This window comes from Bactrocera oleae, chromosome 3 (genome assembly GCF_042242935.1).
Source record: "Bactrocera oleae isolate idBacOlea1 chromosome 3, idBacOlea1, whole genome shotgun sequence".
NCBI lineage: Eukaryota > Metazoa > Arthropoda > Insecta > Diptera > Tephritidae > Bactrocera > Bactrocera oleae.
The window spans coordinates 56,815,837-56,838,971 of NC_091537.1; the positions used below are offsets into that span (position 1 = coordinate 56,815,837).

Consider the following 23,135-nt stretch of genomic DNA (forward strand, 5'->3'; position numbering starts at 1 on the left):
ACTTATAATTTTGGAAATTTTGTATTTAAAGCCCAAAAATTGTAAAACTATTGCATGCTATTTCACTAGTACACATAGAAATACATCCAAAATATAGATTTAATGTGCGTTTCTGAAGAAAAGTACTACAGCAAATAGTAGGCAAATTTTTTGTATATAAGTATATTTTAAATATTAATTAATAGACTCACACGTTCAAGAGAGTTTCGTAGGCGCGGTTATGAAAATTAAGAATACATTATATAATATATACAATAATTACATATTTTTGGCCCTTATGGTTTTTAAGATCTTTGCATTTAAATTTAAAAAATTCAACGATATAAAGTGTGTACTTTTTAGAATAACAATGAATGTTATGCCTATATTGTTCCCTTTTACATCTACTAACAATTACCTACTTTGTTTCTATGCATTTATTTCACATTTATTAATGCACAAATAGCTTTTAATCATAGTTCGATTTTCTTTCATATCACTACGGTTGCACCCTTCACAATTACAAAAAATTCCATACAAGAACTTGATTTTGATTCGTCAGTTTGTATGACAAATGGCATATATGGTGGCCCGATCTGAACAATTTCTGCGGAGACTATAGAGTTCCCTTGGTCAATAATATATCGTGAAGATATCAAAGGGAAATTGCAAGCATTATAAAACTAACCCAAAAGTTTCGGTATACTGTTTTGAAACCTCTAAGAGAATGTGAATTGAGAGGACGGACACGAAAAACGACGTCACAAGTAGAAAATTACATTGAGATTTATTCAAAAAGCGATCCTTTGACGTCCTCTGTAGCTATCCAAAGAGAATTGGGTGTAGAAATTTTTTCGAGAACTGTTGCGCGTCGCCTTGTCGAAAATAATCTCTTTGGAATCTCTCGGAAGGTTTCAATGTTGACAAACAAAACAACGGAACAATCGGATTAATTTTCCTTCGGCGCATAACAATTGAACCGGTCCAGAAAATGCGAAAGAGTAGTGAAATGGAAAAGTGGTGCGAAAGAGTGGATCTTTTGGTCTGATGAATCTAAAATAAATATGGTACGTAGGGATGGAAAATTTTGGGTTCGATGTCCGAAGAATGCGAAATGAATCCCCGATACACGACATAAACTTTCAAACACGGAGGTGGTAATATCATGATATGGGGATGATTTTCGTGGTACGGATTTTGATCGCTGTTTTGGATTCGGGAAAACATGGACCACTACCTTAGAATTTTAGAAGATGTAATGCTTCCTTATGTGGAATGGAACATGCCTTTAATTTGGCAGTTCCAGCCTGACAATGACCAGAAGCATACCTCGAGTGTGGTTAAGACTTCCCTACAGTATCAAGGAATCGATGTTATGACTTGACCGGCGCAATCTCCAGATTTAAATCCTATAGAAAACCTGTGGAAGATTTAAAAGGAAAATGTGGGACTCATTAAACCACGAAATACTGAGAAACTATGGAGAAAAGTCTAAGAGGCGTGGTACTAAATACCGAATTCAGTCTGTAAAGCTCAAGGAGAGTCTATGATGAAAAGGTGCAATGCCGTACTCGCAAATAAAGGTTGTGCAACAATATGTTAACTAATATGCATTTTTAGTTATATACTATTATATTATATTATATAGTAGTCTAATATTTACATGATTTGGTTCCAGGAATTATTTTATTGTCAATTAAAGTTGCTGACAGTTCCTTTAAAAGTTGTCTGCTGATAATACATAAATTGGTATTAAGTTATTTTTGTTTTTGCAATGATTAAAATAAATTTAACTTTTTATTTAAATTTAAAGTATAAACTATAAAAAATAATTGTTTCCTCCTAAGACCTGTGGTAACATTTTTTTGCACATAGTTGTAAATAACATTTTTTATTCTATTCTATCGCTGACGATGTCACATCATTTAAAAGTTTTTTGTGAATATAATATTCTATGAACTAACGGTAGATCAATAATAATATCGTCTTGGAATATTATACAAGTATTTCTGAAGTCAATTGCGAGTTCATTTTTTGCAAATCAGTGAAAGTTTGCTATTGACTGTGCAATGACGCGTGCGTTAAAATATAGCCAAACGACAAAATTAAACACTTTGCGAAGCGAAAAAACTTTATTTGATAAAATTTTCAACAAAACGTGAGTAAAGGGTTTTAATTTTATACATTTAATGTAAATTGTTGTTGTTTCATATAAATTACTGCTAAAGAAATAGTTGAGAATGCAATAAATTATAAAGTAAAACCAAAATATAGAGGTACAAAATCACTGCGGTTTTGCAAAGGTGAATTCTGAGTCAGGTGAGAGAAAATCCGTTTGTGACCTCTTCAGCCCTTAAGAAGCAATATTCTTTGGATGTGAATGCTTTAACTATTCGAATGTTATTAATCAAAAACAATTTGAAAGCTTAAGTTGCTCGGAAGGTACCGTTTCTGACCAAAGTCAATATAAAACAAGTAAGGAAGGGCTAAGTTGGGATGTAACTGAACATTTTATACTCTCGCAAAGTCAAATGGTATACTCGTTTGAGATTTCTTTGTGGATTGACTGATATTTTCGGTAGAGGGTCAACTATAGGCACTGGGGACCACATATTTAGTACTTAGGGGCTTGAACAGTTTTGGTTCGATTTAGACAATTTTTGGTCACAAAGTGGCATACTTCAAACGCATTATTCACGCAAAGTTTTATCCCGATACAATCATTGTTGTTTGATTTGCATAGTGGAAAGTGACAAAATCAGATGGAATTTAAAATGGTGTTATATGGGAAATAGGCGTGGTTGTAATCCGATTTCTCTTATTTTCGCACTATAGCATAGAAATATGATAAGAGCGTTATGCAGCGAATTTGGTTGAAATCGGTTAAGCAGATCCCAAGATATGGGTTTTCACCTAAAAGTGGGGGGTGCCACGCCCACTGTCTAATTTTGAACGCGGTTTCTATAAAGTAATCTCATACCATCCTTTAGATAAAATTTAATGTCTCTGGCGTGTTTAGTGCTTGATTTATCGCGCTTTTAGTAGTTTTTAACAGTACTGTTATATGGGGAGTGGGCGGAGTTGCCACCCGATTTAAACTATTTTCACACTGTAGGTATAGGTACTAAAAACATTTGCTTCCAGTGAATTTTGTTATTATAGCATTAGCAGTTTAGGAGATATGCACATTAAACCTATAAGGGAGGGAGGAACAACTGGACGGCTTGAAGCAGGCGATCGACCAGAAGCGTTCAGAATTGGCCAACAGGAAGGGTGTAGTGTTCCACCAGGACAACGCCAGACCACACACTTCGTTGATGACTCGTCAGAAGCTACGGGAGCTCGGATGGGAGGTTTTATCGCATCTACCATATAGCCGGGACCTGGCACCAAGTGATAACCATCTTTTCCTGTCCATGGCGAACGCGCTTAATGGTGAGAAGTTGACCGCAAGAGAGGCCTGTGAAAATTGGCTCTCCGAGTTTTTTGCCAATAGGGACGCAGCCTTCTACGAGACGGGTATAATGAAGATGTATCTCGTTGGCAACAAGTTAACGAACAAAACGGCGCATATTTTAACTAAATCCGATCACTGTAACACTTTTTATAAAGCATTGAATGAAGAGCAAAAAAGCGGAAGGGAAATAACGGCCAACCTTATATATGTGGATTAGGATATCCGTTTCTCTTCGGTACTTCCACAAGTTTTGCTGCATCCTCTGCCGAAATATTCACCCATTCCTCCATTATAATATCCTTGAGCATACTTCTTGATGTTATGATGTGTTTTCGGATTCCACGCTCGAGCAAGTCCCATAAATGCTCAATGAGATTTAGATCCGTAAAAGGCGTTCGCAACTGCTTTTATAAATCATACAAAAGCCAGAGCTTAACATTTTGCGCAGTATGTGTGGGGTATTAGTATAAGTTTCTTCCCTTTTATCCCGAAGATGCAAAACTTGCTCTCGTCCGTAAAACTTACGCTATTCCAAAATTCTGGAGGCTTTGAAACATATTCATTCGGGAAATCCATGCGTATATATCAATTTGCAGCTTTGTTATAGCCCGTAATATGTTTTCGCTTAACGGCATTTCTTATATTATTAAGGGTGATCCAAGTAGAAGTCCTTTTTCCAATAGCCTTTTTTGACAGATCACGCATGAGTCGTGTCAAACTGTCGTTATTTTTGTTCAATACTTTTCATTTTTGCATTTCATCATGGAAAGACTTACGCCTGAACAACGGTTAAAAATCGTTCAACTTTATTATGAAAATTCGCAATGTTGGGTAACTCTGATCTTTTTACGCTTTGCCAAGCAACAGCCGTCATTTTTATTAGAGGGAAACACTGAATGCAAAGCAGTTACTATGGCATAACCTCTGTTTTCTTCGCTTCGTTGTTTCAGTATAGGTGTCACGCAAAGCGAAAAAAGTTGAATATTAATGGGCCTTCACAGGTACAAGAGATTTGTTTGATTACATTTATCACAAATACAAGTGTTGCCACATTTTGTGACGCGAAAAAATAATCAGAAATTCAAAATTTTTTAATTTGGACAACCTTCTCTATCCGTCCATACAATGGGATCGCGGGCTCAAAAAAATCGGACTTATACCCGCCTTATACTTATAATTTTGGAAATTTTGTATTTAAAGCCCAAAAATTGTAAAACTATTGCATGCTATTTCACTAGTACACATAGAAATACATCCAAAATATGGATTTAATGTGCGTTTCTGAAGAAAAGTACTACAGCAAATAGTAGGCAAATTTTTTGTATATAAGTATATTTTAAATATTAATTAATACACTCACACGTTCAAGAGAGTTTCGTAGGCGCGGTTATGAAAATTAAGAATACATTATATAATATATACAATAGTTACATATTTTTGGCCCTTATGGTTTTTAAGATCTTTGCATTTAAATTTAAAAAATTCAACGATATAAAGTGTGTAATTTTTCGAATAACAATGAATGTTATGCCTATATTGTTCCCTTTTACAACTACTAACAATTACCTACTTTGTTTCTATGCATTTATTTCACATTTATTAATGCACAAATAGCTTTTAATCATAGTTCGATTTTCTTTCATATCACTACGGTTGCACCCTTCACAATTACAAAAAATTCCATACAAGAACTTGATTTTGATTCGTCAGTTTGTATGACAAATGGCATATATGGTGGCCCGATCTGAACAATTTCTGCGGAGACTATAGAGTTCCCTTGGTCAATAATCTATCGTGAAGATATCAAAGGGAAATTGCAAGCATTATAAAACTAAACCAAAAGTTTCGGTATACTGTTTTGAAACCTCTAAGAGAATGTGAATTGAGAGGACGGACACGAAAAACGACGTCACAAGTAGAAAATTACATTGAGATTTATTCAAAAAGCGATCCTTTGACGTCCTCTGTAGCTATCCAAAGAGAATTGGGTGTAGAAATTTTTTCGAGAACTGTTGCGCGTCGCCTTGTCGAAAATAATCTCTTTGGAATCTCTCGGAAGGTTTCAATGTTGACAAACAAAACAACGGAACAATCGGATTAATTTTCCTTCGGCGCATAACAATTGAACCGGTCCAGAAAATGCGAAAGAGTAGTGAAATGGAAAAGTGGTGCGAAAGAGTGGATCTTTTGGTCTGATGAATCTAAAATAAATATGGTACGTAGGGATGGAAAATTTTGGGTTCGATGTCCGAAGAATGCGAAATGAATCCCCGATACACGACATAAACTTTCAAACACGGAGGTGGTAATATCATGATATGGGGATGATTTTCGTGGTACGGATTTTGATCGCTGTTTTGGATTCGGGAAAACATGGACCACTACCTTAGAATTTTAGAAGATGTAATGCTTCCTTATGTGGAATGGAACATGCCTTTAATTTGGCAGTTCCAGCCTGACAATGACCAGAAGCATACCTCGAGTGTGGTTAAGACTTCTCTACAGTATCAAGGAATCGATGTTATGACTTGACCGGCGCAATCTCCAGATTTAAATCCTATAGAAAACCTGTGGAAGATTTAAAAGGAAAATGTGGGACTCATTAAACCACGAAATACTGAGAAACTATGGAGAATAGTCTAAGAGGCGTGGTACTAAATACCGAATTCAGTCTGTAAAGCTCAAGGAGAGTCTATGATGAAAATGTGCAATGCCGTACTCGCAAATAAAGGTTGTGCAACAATATGTTAACTAATATGCATTTTTAGTTATATACTATTATATTATATTATATAGTAGTCTAATATTTACATGATTTGGTTCCAGGAATTATTTTATTGTCAATTAAAGTTGCTGACAGTTCCTTTAAAAGTTGTCTGCTGATAATACATAAATTGGTATTAAGTTATTTTTGTTTTTGCAATGATTAAAATAAATTTAACTTTTTATTTAAATTTAAAGTATAAACTATAAAAAATAATTGTTTCCTCCTAAGACCTGTGGTAACATTTTTTTGCACTTAGTTGTAAATAACATTTTTTATTCTATTCTATCGCTGACGATGTCACATCATTTAAAAGTTTTTTGTGAATATAATATTCTATGAACTAACGGTAGATCAATAATAATATCGTCTTGGAATATTATACAAGTATTTCTGAAGTCAATTGCGAGTTCATTTTTTGCAAATCAGTGAAAGTGTGCTATTGACTGTGCAATGACGCGTGCGGTAAAATATAGCCAAACGACAAAATTAAACATTTTGCGAAGCGAAAAAACTTTATTTGATAAAATTTTCAACAAAACGTGAGTAAAGGGTTTTAATTTTATACATTTAATGTAAATTGTTGTTGTTTCATATAAATTACTGCTAAAGAAATAGTTGAGAATGCAATGAATTATAAAGTAAAACCAAAATATAGAGGTACAAAATCACTGCGGTTTTGCAAAGGTGAATTCTGAGTCAGGTGAGAGAAAATCCGTTTGTGACCTCTTCAGCCCTTAAGAAGCAATATTCTTTGGATGTGAATGCTTTAACTATTCGAATGTTATTAATCAAAAACAATTTGAAAGCTTAAGTTGCTCGGAAGGTACCGTTTCTGACCAAAGTCAATATAAAACAAGTAAGGAAGGGCTAAGTTGGGATGTAACCGAACATTTTATACTCTCGCAAAGTCAAATGGTATACTCGTTTGAGATTTCTTTGTGGATTGACTGATATTTTCGGTAGAGGGTCAACTATAGGCACTGGGGACCACATATTTAGTACTTAGGGGCTTGAACAGTTTTGGTTCGATTTAGACAATTTTTGGTCACAAAGTGGCATACTTCAAACGCATTATTCACGCAAAGTTTTATCCCGATACAATCATTGTTGTTTGATTTGCATAGTGGAAAGTGACAAAATCAGATGGAATTTAAAATGGTGTTATATGGGAAATAGGCGTGGTTGTAATCCGATTTCTCTTATTTTCGCACTATAGCATAGAAATATGATAAGAGCGTTATGCACCGAATTTGGTTGAAATCGGTTAAGCAGATCCCAAGATATGGGTTTTCACCTAAAAGTGGGGGGTGCCACGCCCACTGTCTAATTTTGAACGCGGTTTCTATAAAGTAATCTCATACCATCCTTTAGATAAAATTTAATGTCTCTGGCGTGTTTAGTGCTTGATTTATCGCGCTTTTAGTAGTTTTTAACAGTACTGTTATATGGGGAGTGGGCGGAGTTGCCACCCGATTTAAACTATTTTCACTCTGTAGGTATAGGTACTAAAAACATTTGCTTCCAGTGAATTTTGTTATTATAGCATTAGCAGTTTAGGAGATATGCACATTAAACCTATAAGGGGCGGGTCCACGCCCACTTTAAAAAAAATTTTAACTGCGGATGCCCCTCCCTAATGTGATCCTGTGTACCAAATAACAGTCCTGTATCTTATTGCGGAGCTTAGTTATGGCAATTTATTTGGTTTGGATAGGGAGGTTTTGCTGTGTGTTTGGTGGAATTGGAAGGGAATCATCCACTATGAGCTGCTCCCATATGGCCAGACGCTTAATTCTACCATCTACTGCGAACAACTGGACCGCTTGAAGCAGGCGATCGACCAGAAGCGTTCAGAATTGGCCAACAGGAAGGGTGTAGTGTTCCACCAGGACAACGCCAGACCACACACTTCGTTGATGACTCGTCAGAAGCTACGGGAGCTCGGATGGGAGGTTTTATCGCATCTACCATATAGCCGGGACCTGGCACCAAGTGATTACCATCTTTTCCTGTCCATGGCGAACGCGCTTAATGGTGAGAAGTTGACCGCAAGAGAGGCCTGTGAAAATTGGCTCTCCGAGTTTTTTGCCAATAGGGACGCAGCCTTCTACGAGAGGGGTATAATGAAGATGTATCTCGTTGGCAACAAGTTAACGAACAAAAAGGCGCATATTTTAACTAAATCCGATCACTGTAACACTTTTTATAAAGCATTGAATGAAGAGCAAAAAAGCGGAAGGGAAATAACGGCCAACCTTATATATGTGGATTAGGATATCCGTTTCTCTTCTGTACTTCCACAAGTTTTGCTGCATACTCTGCCGAAATATTCACCCATTCCTTCATTATTATATCCTTGAGCATACTTCTTGATGTTATGATGTGTTTTCGGATTCCACGCTCGAGCAAGTCCCATAAATGCTCAATGAGATTTAGATCCGTAAAAGGCGTTCGCAACTGCTTTTATAAATCATACAAAAGCCAGAGCTTAACATTTTGCGCAGTATGTTTGGGGTATTAGTATAAGTTTCTTCCCTTTTATCCCGAAGATGCAAAACTTGCTCTCGTCCGTAAAACTTACGCTATTCCAAAATTCTGGAGGCTTTGAAACATATTCATTCGGGAAATCCATGCGTATATCAATTTGCAGCTTTGTTATAGCCCGTAATATGTTTTCGCTTAACGGCATTTCTTATATTATTAAGGGTGATCCAAGTAGAAGTCCTTTTTCCAATAGCCTTTTTTGACAGATCACGCATGAGTCGTGTCAAACTGTCGTTATTTTTGTTCAATACTTTTCATTTTTGCATTTCATCATGGAAAGACTTACGCCTGAACAACGGTTAAAAATCGTTCAACTTTATTATGAAAATTCGCAATGTTGGGTAACTCTGATCTTTTTACGCTTTGCCAAGCAACAGCCGTCATTTTTATTAGAGGGAAACACTGAATGCAAAGCAGTTACTATGGCATAACCTCTGTTTTCTTCGCTTCGTTGTTTCAGTATAGGTGTCACGCAAAGCGAAGAAAGTTGAATATTAATGGGCCTTCACAGGTACAAGAGATTTGTTTGATTACATTTATCACAAATACAAGTGTTGCCACATTTTGTGAACGCGAACAAATAATCAGAAATTAAAAATTTTTTAATTTGGACAACCTTCTCTATCCGTCCATACAATGGGATCGCGGGCTCAAAAAAATCGGACTTATACCCGCCTTATACTTATAATTTTGGAAATTTTGTATTTAAAGCCCAAAAATTGTAAAACTATTGCATGCTATTTCACTAGTACACATAGAAATACATCCAAAATATGGATTTAATGTGCGTTTCTGAAGAAAAGTACTACAGCAAATAGTAGGCAAATTTTTTGTATATAAGTATATTTTAAATATTAATTAATACACTCACACGTTCAAGAGAGTTTCGTAGGCGCGGTTATGAAAATTAAGAATACATTATATAATATATACAATAGTTACATATTTTTGGCCCTTATGGTTTTTAAGATCTTTGCATTTAAATTTAAAAAATTCAACGATATAAAGTGTGTAATTTTTCGAATAACAATGAATGTTATGCCTATATTGTTCCCTTTTACATCTACTAACAATTACCTACTTTGTTTCTATGCATTTATTTCACATTTATTAATGCACAAATAGCTTTTAATCATAGTTCGATTTTCTTTCATATCACTACGGTTGCACCCTTCACAATTACAAAAAATTCCATACAAGAACTTGATTTTGATTCGTCAGTTTGTATGACAAATGGCATATATGGTGGCCCGATCTGAACAATTTCTGCGGAGACTATAGAGTTCCCTTGGTCAATAATCTATCGTGAAGATATCAAAGGGAAATTGCAAGCATTATAAAACTAACCCAAAAGTTTCGGTATACTGTTTTGAAACCTCTAAGAGAATGTGAATTGAGAGGACGGACACGAAAAACGACGTCACAAGTAGAAAATTACATTGAGATTTATTCAAAAAGCGATCCTTTGACGTCCTCTGTAGCTATCCAAAGAGAATTGGGTGTAGAAATTTTTTCGAGAACTGTTGCGCGTCGCCTTGTCGAAAATAATCTCTTTGGAATCTCTCGGAAGGTTTCAATGTTGACAAACAAAACAACGGAACAATCGGATTAATTTTCCTTCGGCGCATAACAATTGAACCGGTCCAGAAAATGCGAAAGAGTAGTGAAATGGAAAAGTGGTGCGAAAGAGTGGATCTTTTGGTCTGATGAATCTAAAATAAATATGGTACGTAGGGATGGAAAATTTTGGGTTCGATGTCCGAAGAATGCGAAATGAATCCCCGATACACGACATAAACTTTCAAACACGGAGGTGGTAATATCATGATATGGGGATGATTTTCGTGGTACGGATTTTGATCGCTGTTTTGGATTCGGGAAAACATGGACCACTACCTTAGAATTTTAGAAGATGTAATGCTTCCTTATGTGGAATGGAACATGCCTTTAATTTGGCAGTTCCAGCCTGACAATGACCAGAAGCATACCTCGAGTGTGGTTAAGACTTCTCTACAGTATCAAGGAATCGATGTTATGACTTGACCGGCGCAATCTCCAGATTTAAATCCTATAGAAAACCTGTGGAAGATTTAAAAGGAAAATGTGGGACTCATTAAACCACGAAATACTGAGAAACTATGGAGAATAGTCTAAGAGGCGTGGTACTAAATACCGAATTCAGTCTGTAAAGCTCAAGGAGAGTCTATGATGAAAATGTGCAATGCCGTACTCGCAAATAAAGGTTGTGCAACAATATGTTAACTAATATGCATTTTTAGTTATATACTATTATATTATATTATATAGTAGTCTAATATTTACATGATTTGGTTCCAGGAATTATTTTATTGTCAATTAAAGTTGCTGACAGTTCCTTTAAAAGTTGTCTGCTGATAATACATAAATTGGTATTAAGTTATTTTTGTTTTTGCAATGATTAAAATAAATTTAACTTTTTATTTAAATTTAAAGTATAAACTATAAAAAATAATTGTTTCCTCCTAAGACCTGTGGTAACATTTTTTTGCACATAGTTGTAAATAACATTTTTTATTCTATTCTATCGCTGACGATGTCACATCATTTAAAAGTTTTTTGTGAATATAATATTCTATGAACTAACGGTAGATCAATAATAATATCGTCTTGGAATATTATACAAGTATTTCTGAAGTCAATTGCGAGTTCATTTTTTGCAAATCAGTGAAAGTTTGCTATTGACTGTGCAATGACGCGTGCGTTAAAATATAGCCAAACGACAAAATTAAACATTTTGCGAAGCGAAAAAACTTTATTTGATAAAATTTTCAACAAAACGTGAGTAAAGGGTTTTAATTTTATACATTTAATGTAAATTGTTGTTGTTTCATATAAATTACTGCGAAAGAAATAGTTGAGAATGCAATAAATTATAAAGTAAAACCAAAATATAGAGGTACAAAATCACTGCGGTTTTGCAAAGGTGAATTCTGAGTCAGGTGAGAGAAAATCCGTTTGTGACCTCTTCAGCCCTTAAGAAGCAATATTCTTTGGATGTGAATGCTTTAACTATTCGAATGTTATTAATCAAAAACAATTTGAAAGCTTAAGTTGCTCGGAAGGTACCGTTTCTGACCAAAGTCAATATAAAACAAGTAAGGAAGGGCTAAGTTGGGATGTAACCGAACATTTTATACTCTCGCAAAGTCAAATGGTATACTCGTTTGAGATTTCTTTGTGGATTGACTGATATTTTCGGTAGAGGGTCAACTATAGGCACTGGGGTCCACATATTTAGTACTTAGGGGCTTGAACAGTTTTGGTTCGATTTAGACAATTTTTGGTCACAAAGTGGCATACTTCAAACGCATTATTCACGCAAAGTTTTATCCCGATACAATCATTGTTGTTTGATTTGCATAGTGGAAAGTGACAAAATCAGATGGCATTTAAAATGGTGTTATATGGGAAATAGGCATGGTTGTAATCCGATTTTTCTCATTTTCGCACTATAGCATAGAAATGATAAGAGCGTTATGCACCGAATTTGGTTGAAATCGGTTAAGCAGATCCCAAGATATGGGTTTTCACCTAAAAGTGGGGGGTGCCACGCCCACTGTCTAATTTCGAACGCGGTTTCTATAAAGTAATCTCATACCATCCTTTAGATAAAATTTAATGTCTCTGGCGTGTTTAGTGCTTGATTTATCGCGCTTTTAGTAGTTTTTAACAGTACTGTTATATGGGGAGTGGGCGGAGCTGCCACCCAATTTCAACTATTTTCACACTGTAGGTAGAAGTATTAAAAACATTTGCTTCCAGTGAATTTTGTTATTATAGCATTAGCGGTGCAGATGCCCCTCCCTAATGTGATCCTGTGTACCAAATAACAGTCCTGTATCTTATTGCGGAGCTTAGTTAATGCAATTTATTTGTTTTTGATTAATGGCGTTTTGTGGGCGTGGCAGTGGTCCGATTACGCCCATCTGCAAAATTAACCGTCTTACGGTACCAAGAAACATGTCTACCAAGTTTCATAAAGATATCTCAATTTTTACTTAAGTTAGAGCTTGCACGGACGGTCGGACGGACGGACGGACAGACAGTCACCCGGATTTCAACTCGTCTCTGCATCCTGATCATTTATATATACATAACCCTATATCTAACTCGATTAGTTTTAGGTGATACAAACAACCGTTAGGTGAACAAAACTATTATACTTTGTAGCAACAGGTTGCGAGAAATTTAGGGCGAGAGGTTAAAGTGCTTCTGAGAGGCCAAGATCCATTACATAAAGAGGATCTTTGGAGGCTAGTGAAGGCCGCATGGCATAAACTTCCAGCTGTTATGTGCACAGCCAAAACGCGATATGCTAATAAGTTTTTTATTTTAATTTTAGACTTTTAACTGGTATCTTAATACAATATATACTCCATGCGTCGTTTTTTTTCTACCAATAACAAAAAAACCTGAAAAAATCCAAATTTCTTGAAATATTACACAATAGATTGATTTAAAAGATATCTATAGTGCTGGCTCTATTTCATCGCACATCACTGTATATATATATATATTTATATATATATTAGGGTGGAACGAAAAAATATTTTTTTAAGTCTGAAACGACAATATGCTTCCCTTAAGCGTTAAAATTTTGAGTCAGAAACCGTCAAATACGGCAACTTTTACATAAATGTGAAAAGTTTAAACAAAAAAAATGTTTGTCCAAAAAAAAATGTTAACTCGAAATTTAGTTTAAAAGTGAGACGCCTCTAGATGTTAAAAAATAAATCTTTTTTTATAATCTACAAATTTTATCCTCAGGCTAAGCAAAAAAAAATTTTTTGCTCCGGGACACTCGCTTCGCTCGCTCGCCTACGTCCGCCGCCCGCCGAGCGCGAGCTAGCTCGCTCTTATGTTAGTTGATTCTCGACAGCAGCAGAAAACTTTTATATATAATAGAGAGATATATATGTGTTATATATATATACATATGTATATTTAACATGGAACTTCTCCCATTCCCATTTAAACCAGGAATTCCGGTATTTTTAAGTTTTTGCAGGTTAGCATATCAAGGGTTTAAACAATTTCGGTTAATTTTTATCAAAACTAAAGAAGCTACAATTTTAAAATTATTAGCTATTATTAACGCAATTTAAATAAAACAGCAATTAATAACTCATCTTTTTTTTATATTTCTTAATAATTTTTTTTCCGAAATCCACAGAAAAATTAACAATTTAAATTAGGTAATCAGGTTAGCAGATATCCCTTTTTTCAGTATTTTTAAACATTTTTTTCGCCAAAAACATATTTTTTAATTTATGTATTCACTAATTTAAACATTTACGTTATCGGACAAAACATTTGCAACTAGCGCGAAGTCTTCAATTTCTTTCTCTTACAATACCATTTTTCTTTCGAATTGCTTCTTGATATTAAATTTACAGCATATTTTACATATTTACATATTTGGAAATGTTAATTGCGACTTTTTCGCGATAAAACAATTGCACTCTGCTCTCTCAACTATATTACTGTAAAAAGTACTCAAACCTCATTTCTTTTTCTAACTGAATTGAGTTTGTATTGATTGAAACAATAACTGAGCATAATTTTTGGGAAAACACGTTTTAATGTTAAATTTGTGACAAAAAACGTAATGGCTCCAAATAAATTCGGTTCAGCGCTGCGAGCACGTGTTAATGATGATTATAATGATGGAACTTTTCAAAACGAAATTTTTATAAAATTGACAAATATTCAAACCCACGAATAATTTCGAACTACAGTGAGTCACAGCTTATTTTATACAGCAGCCGATATAAATTTCGAAACCCAATATTTTCTAAACTGAAAGGAATATTGAAAAAATTTAAACGCTATATTATAGAGTAAAGAATTTCATATATATGATGTACCTTATTTATTTAAAAAAGATTTTATTTTCAAACATATGTACATAAAATTAAAATTACTGCTAAATTTCAGGTCACAGCTTGATTGGACCAACTTTTGTGTGGTTTCTGGGGTAATTTTCTGTCATGCCTCTAATAGCGCCTTTTTCAATCCCTCTTTATTCGAAATTTTGTGGCTTCGAATGTTTTTGTCTAATAAGCCCACAAGTTTTCAATAACATTCATATGAGGTGACTGTGCCGGGAGTGTCATCAAATGGGGACAGTTCGATATGAGCCAGGATTGAACGACTTGATAAAAGCGGAATTTTTTTTTATACAAAGATTCTCGACACTTTGCCGCAAATTATTTCTCAGGATATTAAGGTACATATTTTTGTCCATTCTCCCTTCAATAAACTCCAAATTTCCCACACCGGCTGAGGACATACATCACCCAAACCATCACTCTTCCACCGCCATGTTTTACTGTAGCTCTCAGACATGCCGTCGGACCCAAAAATATTGAATTTTGACTCGTCTGAATATATAACCGTGTTCCAAGAATCATGGGTCTTACAAACACGGTCCTGAGCGAACTTTAATCGACATATTTGGTGTTTTACTAATAAATGGTTTCTCACCAGCAACTCGGCCATTAAAATCATGTTCGCGGAGTACGCGGTGGATAGTTTCAGCGCTGTATGTTTTCCTAATTCATGCTGAACATCTCCAACCAATTTTGGAGCCGATAGTTTGGGGTTTACCTTGATTTATCGAACAATATAGCGCTCGTTGGAAGCACTAAAAGTTTTGTTTGGGGCGCTTCTGCCTTTATTTTAAACTCGATTTTCATGTAAATATCGCTCAATGATGTGCTGTACAGTGGAGGCACTAAGGTTCACAATTTCATAAATTTTTCGAACCGATTTACAATTTTTAAAATGGTTTATAACCAGTTCACGCTGCTCAATTGTTGTACGACGACCCATTTTTATATAAACGCACTTGCTGTCTCTATGGTTTATTATAACACACTAAAAAATATTTTAAACTAATCACTATCCTGGATCTCAGCTACACCGGACCCGATAATGCAGCTCAAAAGAGCCTGCAATCCGACTCTACCTACGGAGGGGAAAAAATCGTTCAGGCCTTCGAGTACCCAGTAGCAGAATCTGACGTAGAGCCCAAAAGGACCACGATGCAGATTCTGCAGTTACTAACAAAGGAATTCATCGAACCGCTGGCGAAAAGTGGCGGGGAGATCAATTACGGATTCAAAAAGGTGAGAATCACGACATACAGGTCCGACGCTGATGCCGTGGACCACATAGCTTCGAGTGATATAGAAAGTTTAGAGCAAGGTGAGTGTTCTTCGGTGTTTGAGCTTGCAGACAGACTCTCTAAACTATACACAGAGAGTAAGCTCTGAGCGACTCTGAAGAAAACGCAGATAAGGCAATAGTTAATGAGTCTTCTACAAATTAATCGCCATCATAGCAAACTAGCCTAAGTAGCCGTAATTAACCACGTGGCAATAGAACAGCCTGAGTTTGTCCTCAGGAGCCATGGGTTAATGGAGGGTGTATTTGCGGATTAAGGACATCGAAGTACAAGCTATATATGGCTTATTGCGAAGGTAAGGTCAGGGCATGTATAGTAGCAAAGGAAACCCTTAATGTTTTTATGTTACACCGTTATAGCAACCATGACAGCAGCAGTAAGCTGGGAAAGGTACAAGTAGTTACCGGCTGATGTCAGGCTATATGCCGTACAATGAGGAGCAAGTACCATCTCAGCTGGTAAGAGAGTTGGTACGGGACAGCGAATCACGAAAACGGTATCCAGTAAAAAGTCTTTAGGCCTACTAATGGTTACCAACTTCCCAGGTAGCTCTGAAAGCCATACAGTGGAGTATACACAAGACAGTGGAGTAGGGATAAATTCCACTCCTATAGATAGAGTGTTAGAAAGCAATGTTTATTGGGCGATAAAAAGTTCCAATCCCTTCAAATCGCCGGGACCAGACGTTTTATTCCCGGCTCAATTGCAGCAGTCACAGAACTACATAATAGGTTGGCAAGTAACCATTCTTAAAGGGACACAACAATTAAACTATATTTCTTTATTATGAAAGAAAGTCAAAGTAATATACATACCTAAGGCGGGAAAAAGCTCAAATGCAAGTTCAAAGGATTTCAGGCCAACTAGTCTGACACCTAAAAACGTTGGAAAGGCCAATATAAATACACATAAGAAACTAACTAAAACCAGAAAAGCTGGCTGTTTCGCAGCCCGTCAAGAAGGCATATTCTAAAGGAAAATCCACAGAAAGAGCACTAAGCTTACTGGTGGCGGAGATTGAAAAATCTCTGGAAATTAAAGAATACACTTTAATTGCCTTCTTTGATAAAGAAGATGCTTTCAATAATATCCAGCCATACTGACCGCGCTTAAGGATCTGAACACCTCTAAACCTTTTAGAAAATTAATTGAACAGATGCTCACGAGTAGGTCAATCAATTCCCACAACAGCCGGTTCTACGTTACCAGAATTGACCCGAATTTTATCCGTCCAAGAGCTGTTATTTTCGGCGATCCAACCGTTTGGATCGGTAAGTGTTAGTGTTAGTAGGCCCATAATTTCAACGATGTGCAGATCTGTCCAAAGAGGTCTAAACTTCAATACTAGTAAGACCTAGTAAGTCACTAGGAAACACAGCGCCAGTATTAAATGGTACCAGACTAACAATTGGAGATAAGGCAAGTTACCTTGGTGGGCTCGAAATGGGGACTAACGCCTCGGGTAGCCCATTGGCTCTACAAAGTAGTTGTTGGACCGACTAAATGTCATTTAACATTTACTGCCAACAGACTTGTTTTGTAAGCAACTGGCTGCGAAGTCAGCTCTAAGGAAACCATCCCAATCAGTCGATTGTAATATGAAGCATTCTTAGATACTTAGTAAGTTTACGATTCTACCCTCTACCACGAAATCCTATAGAATTGAAACTAAATTCGGTCCCCAATTTTGCCTTCCCTTCCAGAGGACAGTGCAGGGATAAGCATCTATACGGATGGGTCCAAACTAGATAATCGAGTGGGAGGTGGCGTATTTTCAGCAAAATTAAATACCAAATCGCCTACGGTTTACCGAACCACTGCAGTGTTTTCTAAGCGAAGATCACAGCAATCAAAGAAAGCCTTATTGGTCTGACAAGAAGTGTGCTTACAACAAGGAGTATATTTATATATACGGATGACCAACCGGCTTTGAAATCACTGAAGTCTCCAAGGGAGAGTGAAAGAATGTCTTGATCTCTTAGTGGTTTTAACATCCTATTTCACGATAAATCTGCAATGGGTTTTAAGGCGTAGTGATACCCCTGGAAACTGCGAAGTAAACATTTAATGGACGAACATGTTGTAAATGGAGCTGAGTCTCGGTGGAGTCAATCCCTGACTTGCTCAACAAGCAGGCAAACATGACATGAATGGAGCATGGGCGCACTTGCCGACTATTTCAATTCAAAAGGAATGACATAAAAATTCTAAAAGCAAGGCTAACAGATCACTGTCTAATTGGTACACATGCCAGCAGACTAAGTGCACTATACAATGACTATTGTAGAAGCTGTCAGGAGGCAGAAGAAGAGGAGACTGTAAAACATCTTCTATGCGAATAAAGGCTCTATACAAGAAAAGAGGTGAGAGTGAGGAAACATAAGTCCCGGTGGTATCACAATGGGCCGCCTAGATGCCTCGTCAGACAGCACTCTACCTACCTACCTTCAGGACAACGATCCGAAGTATACGTCAAATGTCTTAAAATCATGGTTCCAGAGGAATAAAGTGGATGTAAAGGAAAATCTCCAGACCTTAACCCCATAGAAAACAGTTTTTCCAAAGGGTCCTGGAGGCAAGGAAAAATTACACCCTAGACTATAGTAAATAACGTTATAAGTATCTTCAATGCCACGGCGATGCAAAGCATTTATTGAGACATCTAATATTTAGACTACAATAGTAAGTCTCCGGCAATTACGGCCTGTGTAATCGACAGTATTTTCATTATCATATTTCAGTTGCAAAGGTGTTGTCCGATACTGTAAATATTGTGACGAACATAGATGATAGAACAAAATCGAATGAACGATAAACTGCCAGAAGCGACTAGATAGCGAATTCGTAGTTGCCAGAATGTTCTAGAAGCAATGTTTTGTTACAGATTTACTATATAAGGGCTGCCGGATTGTGCAGCAAACACAGTTCTAGTTAGAGTGTTGTCGTGATAAGAGCAATTAAGCTATAAGCAAGAAGTTGTAAGCTCGAATAACGAGCAATAAGTGTTAAGTTGTTGGAATAAGAAATAAAGATAAGTGTGTAGCCATTAAATTGGGACTTTTATTTAACAATCCATTTTGTCCATCAACGATTATGGTTCCTGTATTTGTGGTATCATCTTTTTGTTTTATTTTATTTTTCTTCTCTTAATTCATATTCAAATTGAATTGGTAAATATTGTGCATATAATTGGGTTTTTTTTTTTATCTTGATTGCTTTCATTCGTTTGGATATGGCAATACTTATTATCAGTCAACATGCAACCCATTGGTTATTGTGCAAATAACGAAAATTGTGTAAAAATAAAATGCTTATTTAAAGCAAATATTTAAATAAATTATATAAAATAAATAGGTAGAAACATTGTATTGAAGTGTTAGTGTATAATAAGTGCATAAAAGTTAACCATAAATCAAGAAATTTTAAAATAAAATTTGTTTAATTTTCAACTTAAAATGCAAATATCTCGAAAACTATATATTCGTGATCTGGAGAATCTCGTCTATACAACCATAGCCCTCTTAACTCTGAAATCGTGGGATGCTAATCTAAAGTTTTCCCCGAATTAGTGAAATGATTGGATACAAAAGTGAAAAATATATTTGAAATCGAATAGATGCGTACTTTAAATAGTTGAAATTTTCAAATTTAAACGTAAATATCCCGAAAACTATAAGTTTCCCGAGTCTTTAGCTGTATATATTCTTGATCTGAAGGGCCTCCTCTATCCGCCCACACCAAGTTTATCCCCGAAAGCCGGGGACGGTATACTAAAGTTTCCCCCTCAATTTTACTCCGTGTATTATATAATTTAATCACTGATTTGGACTTTAAACTACGTGTTCATATCATGCTGATTGAAAGAGTAGAAAAAACCGCAAAATCTCTTTATATTTAGTATATATGTGTGATAGAACTTTGTCTTGTCACAAATTTAGCTATAGAGAACTCCTAGTATCTTTTAAACATTGCTATTTTTGTTTGTTTTTTTAAGTTTTCATAAGCTTTGTGGATACTTTGCGGCAATAACGGCATACCTTTTCTGTTACAAACAATTAATAAATGTTTTTCCTACCAACGACACTTTATATTATAAAAATACTTACTGCACTCTAATTGTAGGCAAACGTAAAAATTTAGAAGTAAATCGAAACAACGTCATTGTAAAAATGTTGATTTAATTATATATTTCACAAATCTAAACAAAAGCAAGTAACATATAGGTATGAAAAAACACATATAGGGGTGTTCTACACGTTCAATATAAATTGAAAGCGACCCAGCATTGTGATATTTATTAAACGTTGTTGGATTGCGTTCCATATACCACTATCGATATTTATCATTGTTAAAATTTTCTAGTAACCAATCCTAAGATTTTCACTAATGCACACGCAAAAATGTCTCACTTGGTACGGGCTGCCTCGAAAATTCTACTACTACTTATATTCTACTACTAAAGTCACACTTGGTACGGGCTGCCAACCAATATTCTACTACTAAAACGTCCAAATGACACAAGTCTGCTATAGTGTGTTGCCGTGTTAAGTTTTAAAGTTTATAACTTTATAAATGTTTTTATTACATATTCAAATAATTTTCGGTTGTAATAGTTCCTAAAGATTCAATTTACATAGATTATTTAAATTATTATTTATTGTATTGAAATATTATTAAATGTTTCCAATTTTATCAAATATATTATTGTTCTGGCTGGTTCTTTGGTTTCTTGAAATCTTATACAATGATATATATTGAAATTTCAGTCGCGGCTCGTAGATTGCACGTCTTATTCTAGATCATTGTATAAGCCTACAAGTGGCCAAAGAATCAGCTGTTTTCCTATGTGTGTGAAACAGCCGTGATCACCTGATCGAATCTGCCTTTTTTTTGACACAGAGATGTAAATGAAAGGCTTGTTTGTGAACATGTATTTGTAATGGAGAATATTAATGAAAACTTTCAAGAATATTTTCGAAACAAAAGATTATTATATATATATTGCTTTTCCTCACAACCTCTGAGCTTGCAATATAGGTGCGTTACCGATCATTTTTGGGTGTTCGGTTCCCCAGGAACTCTATATTCACCCATATAATATATACAGTTCTAAAACAATCTACTTTTCATAACAATTGTAACTCGAAAAGATATATACATAAAATCAGGTACATGAATCAGGTTCATGAATATTAATTATTTCAAAAAAGAAATAAATATAAAAAATGAGGTACAAATCAGGAACAATAATAATAATCAAAACAATCTACTAAGTACTAAATAATATTCACAAAATATTCTAAATCACCGTTACACAATTATATATTTGATAAAATTGGAACTATTTAATAATATTTCAATACAATAAATGATAATTTAAATAATGCTATGTAAATTTAATCTTTAGGAATTAAAACAACCCAAAAATGTTTGAATATGGAATAAAAACATTCTTAAAGTTATAAGTTTTAAAACATAACACGGCAACACACTAAAACAGATTTATGTCATTTGGACGTTTTAGTAGTAGAATATTGGTTTGCAACCCGTACAAAGTGTGACTTTAGTAGGAGAATATTGGTTGGCAACCCGTACCAAGTGTGATTTTAGTAGTAGAATTTTCGAGGCAACCCGTACCAAGTGGGATATTTTTGCGTGTGTATTAGTGAAAATCTTAGGATTAGTTCCACCACCAAAAAATTCGTTTTTAATTGTTTGAAAGCTATTATAGCCTGCCTGTGCAAGCAATAAATGTTATTTTTATAGTAAGATGATGCTTAAACACCTGTCTCACGTTCAATATTAAAATATTGTGACGAACACTGATGATACAACAAAATCATATGTAAATGAAATCGACGATAAATTGCCAGAAGCAACTAGCCGTAGTTGCCAGAATATTCTAGTGGCGAAGTTTTGTTAAAGATCTGCTACACAAGGGCTACCGGATTGACGGAGGGCTAGACGATTATCGAGAAATCCGTTACAATATGATATTAGAAATGTGATCCATTTTAAGAATTGAAGGATTTTCGGTGGATGCCATGGATAAAATGATCCGAAACACTTTGATTCGAGAGGGCGCTGTCAAAGTCCGCATTTTTTATAACATTTGACAGTGGCGCCACTGAGGAAAGAAATGTGTTTTGAGATTTTTTAATGTATTTCTCAGGTATTTTTCGGTTTCCATTTAACAGAAAAATATACATAATTAAAATTAGTTTAACAAGCTAGATCTTATATGACGTCTAAATATATGTACATGTATATTTTAATCAAAAAAATTGTTTAAATTAACTTTTAAAACTAAATTTAACAAATTATTTTAATATAATATTTCAAAACACTTACAAGTTTTAAATAACCTAATGAACCTTATTTCTTATATACTGTGGCGAACACGAGACCCAGAACAAATCAGAATTGACGATAAACTGCCAGAAGCAACTAGACAGCGAATTCGTAGTTGCCAGGATGAACTTTTGTTAAAAATTTACTATATAAGGGCTGCCGGACTGTGCAGCAGACACAGTTCTAATTAGAGTGTTGCCGTGTAAACAGCAATTAAGCTATAAGCAATAAATTATAAGTTCGAATAGCAAGCAATAAGTGTTAATTGATGGAATTGGAAATAAAGATAAGTGTATAGCATTAAATTGGGACTTTAACAATCCAGTGATCGAGCTCAACAGTTAGTTACAGTTAGACGATTTATCAAGAAATCCGTTACAATACACTCTATAAAACAATATCTTTTGATAATTTATTCGGAAGTCAAAGTTTACATAATATTTGCTGGGTATTATAACCAAAATATGTATATACGTTGACAATTGGTACTGCGAAGCAAAACAATACTCTGCGACAAAATACCCACTCTTTCTTAAAAACAAAACTATTTTAAATCTCTTTAAATAAATATTAGAAATAAACGTAAAAGTCACCAAAAATCTGATCTCCCTGCGGGAACCCCTATTTAACTTTAGAGATTTGACCACGAAACAGAAGGGATGATTGTCGACAGCTCAGATAGTTAATAGTCCATCAATTCAACCCTGCCAGTGGTGAGTGAATGTCGGGAGTAGCAAGGCCTTAAGTGCCTTCACTGCTGGGGAAAAGAGAGTTATCGGACGATAAGACTTCCCTTTTTTTTTGAGGGT

General features: G+C 35.2%; 1 protein-coding gene and 1 long non-coding RNA gene across 2 annotated transcripts in view; one reads left to right on the forward strand and one right to left on the reverse strand.

The window, feature by feature from the left end:
• The window catches only part of Acadvl (Acyl-CoA dehydrogenase very long chain), a 123,365-nt gene extending 102,993 nt beyond the window's left edge, over window positions 1-20,372 (reverse strand). The window contains exon 1 of the mRNA XM_070106664.1: window positions 20,082-20,372. Within this exon, the coding sequence (XP_069962765.1) occupies window positions 20,082-20,137 (56 nt within the window). The 5' untranslated portion in view covers window positions 20,138-20,372. The remainder of the gene's footprint in view (window positions 1-20,081) is intronic.
• Window positions 19,227-22,631, forward strand: LOC138856235 (uncharacterized). Its single transcript, XR_011395357.1, has 2 exons — window positions 19,227-19,329; window positions 21,707-22,631. It is a non-coding gene; the product is annotated as an uncharacterized lncRNA (long non-coding RNA).
• Window positions 22,632-23,135: the final 504 nt, after the last annotated feature.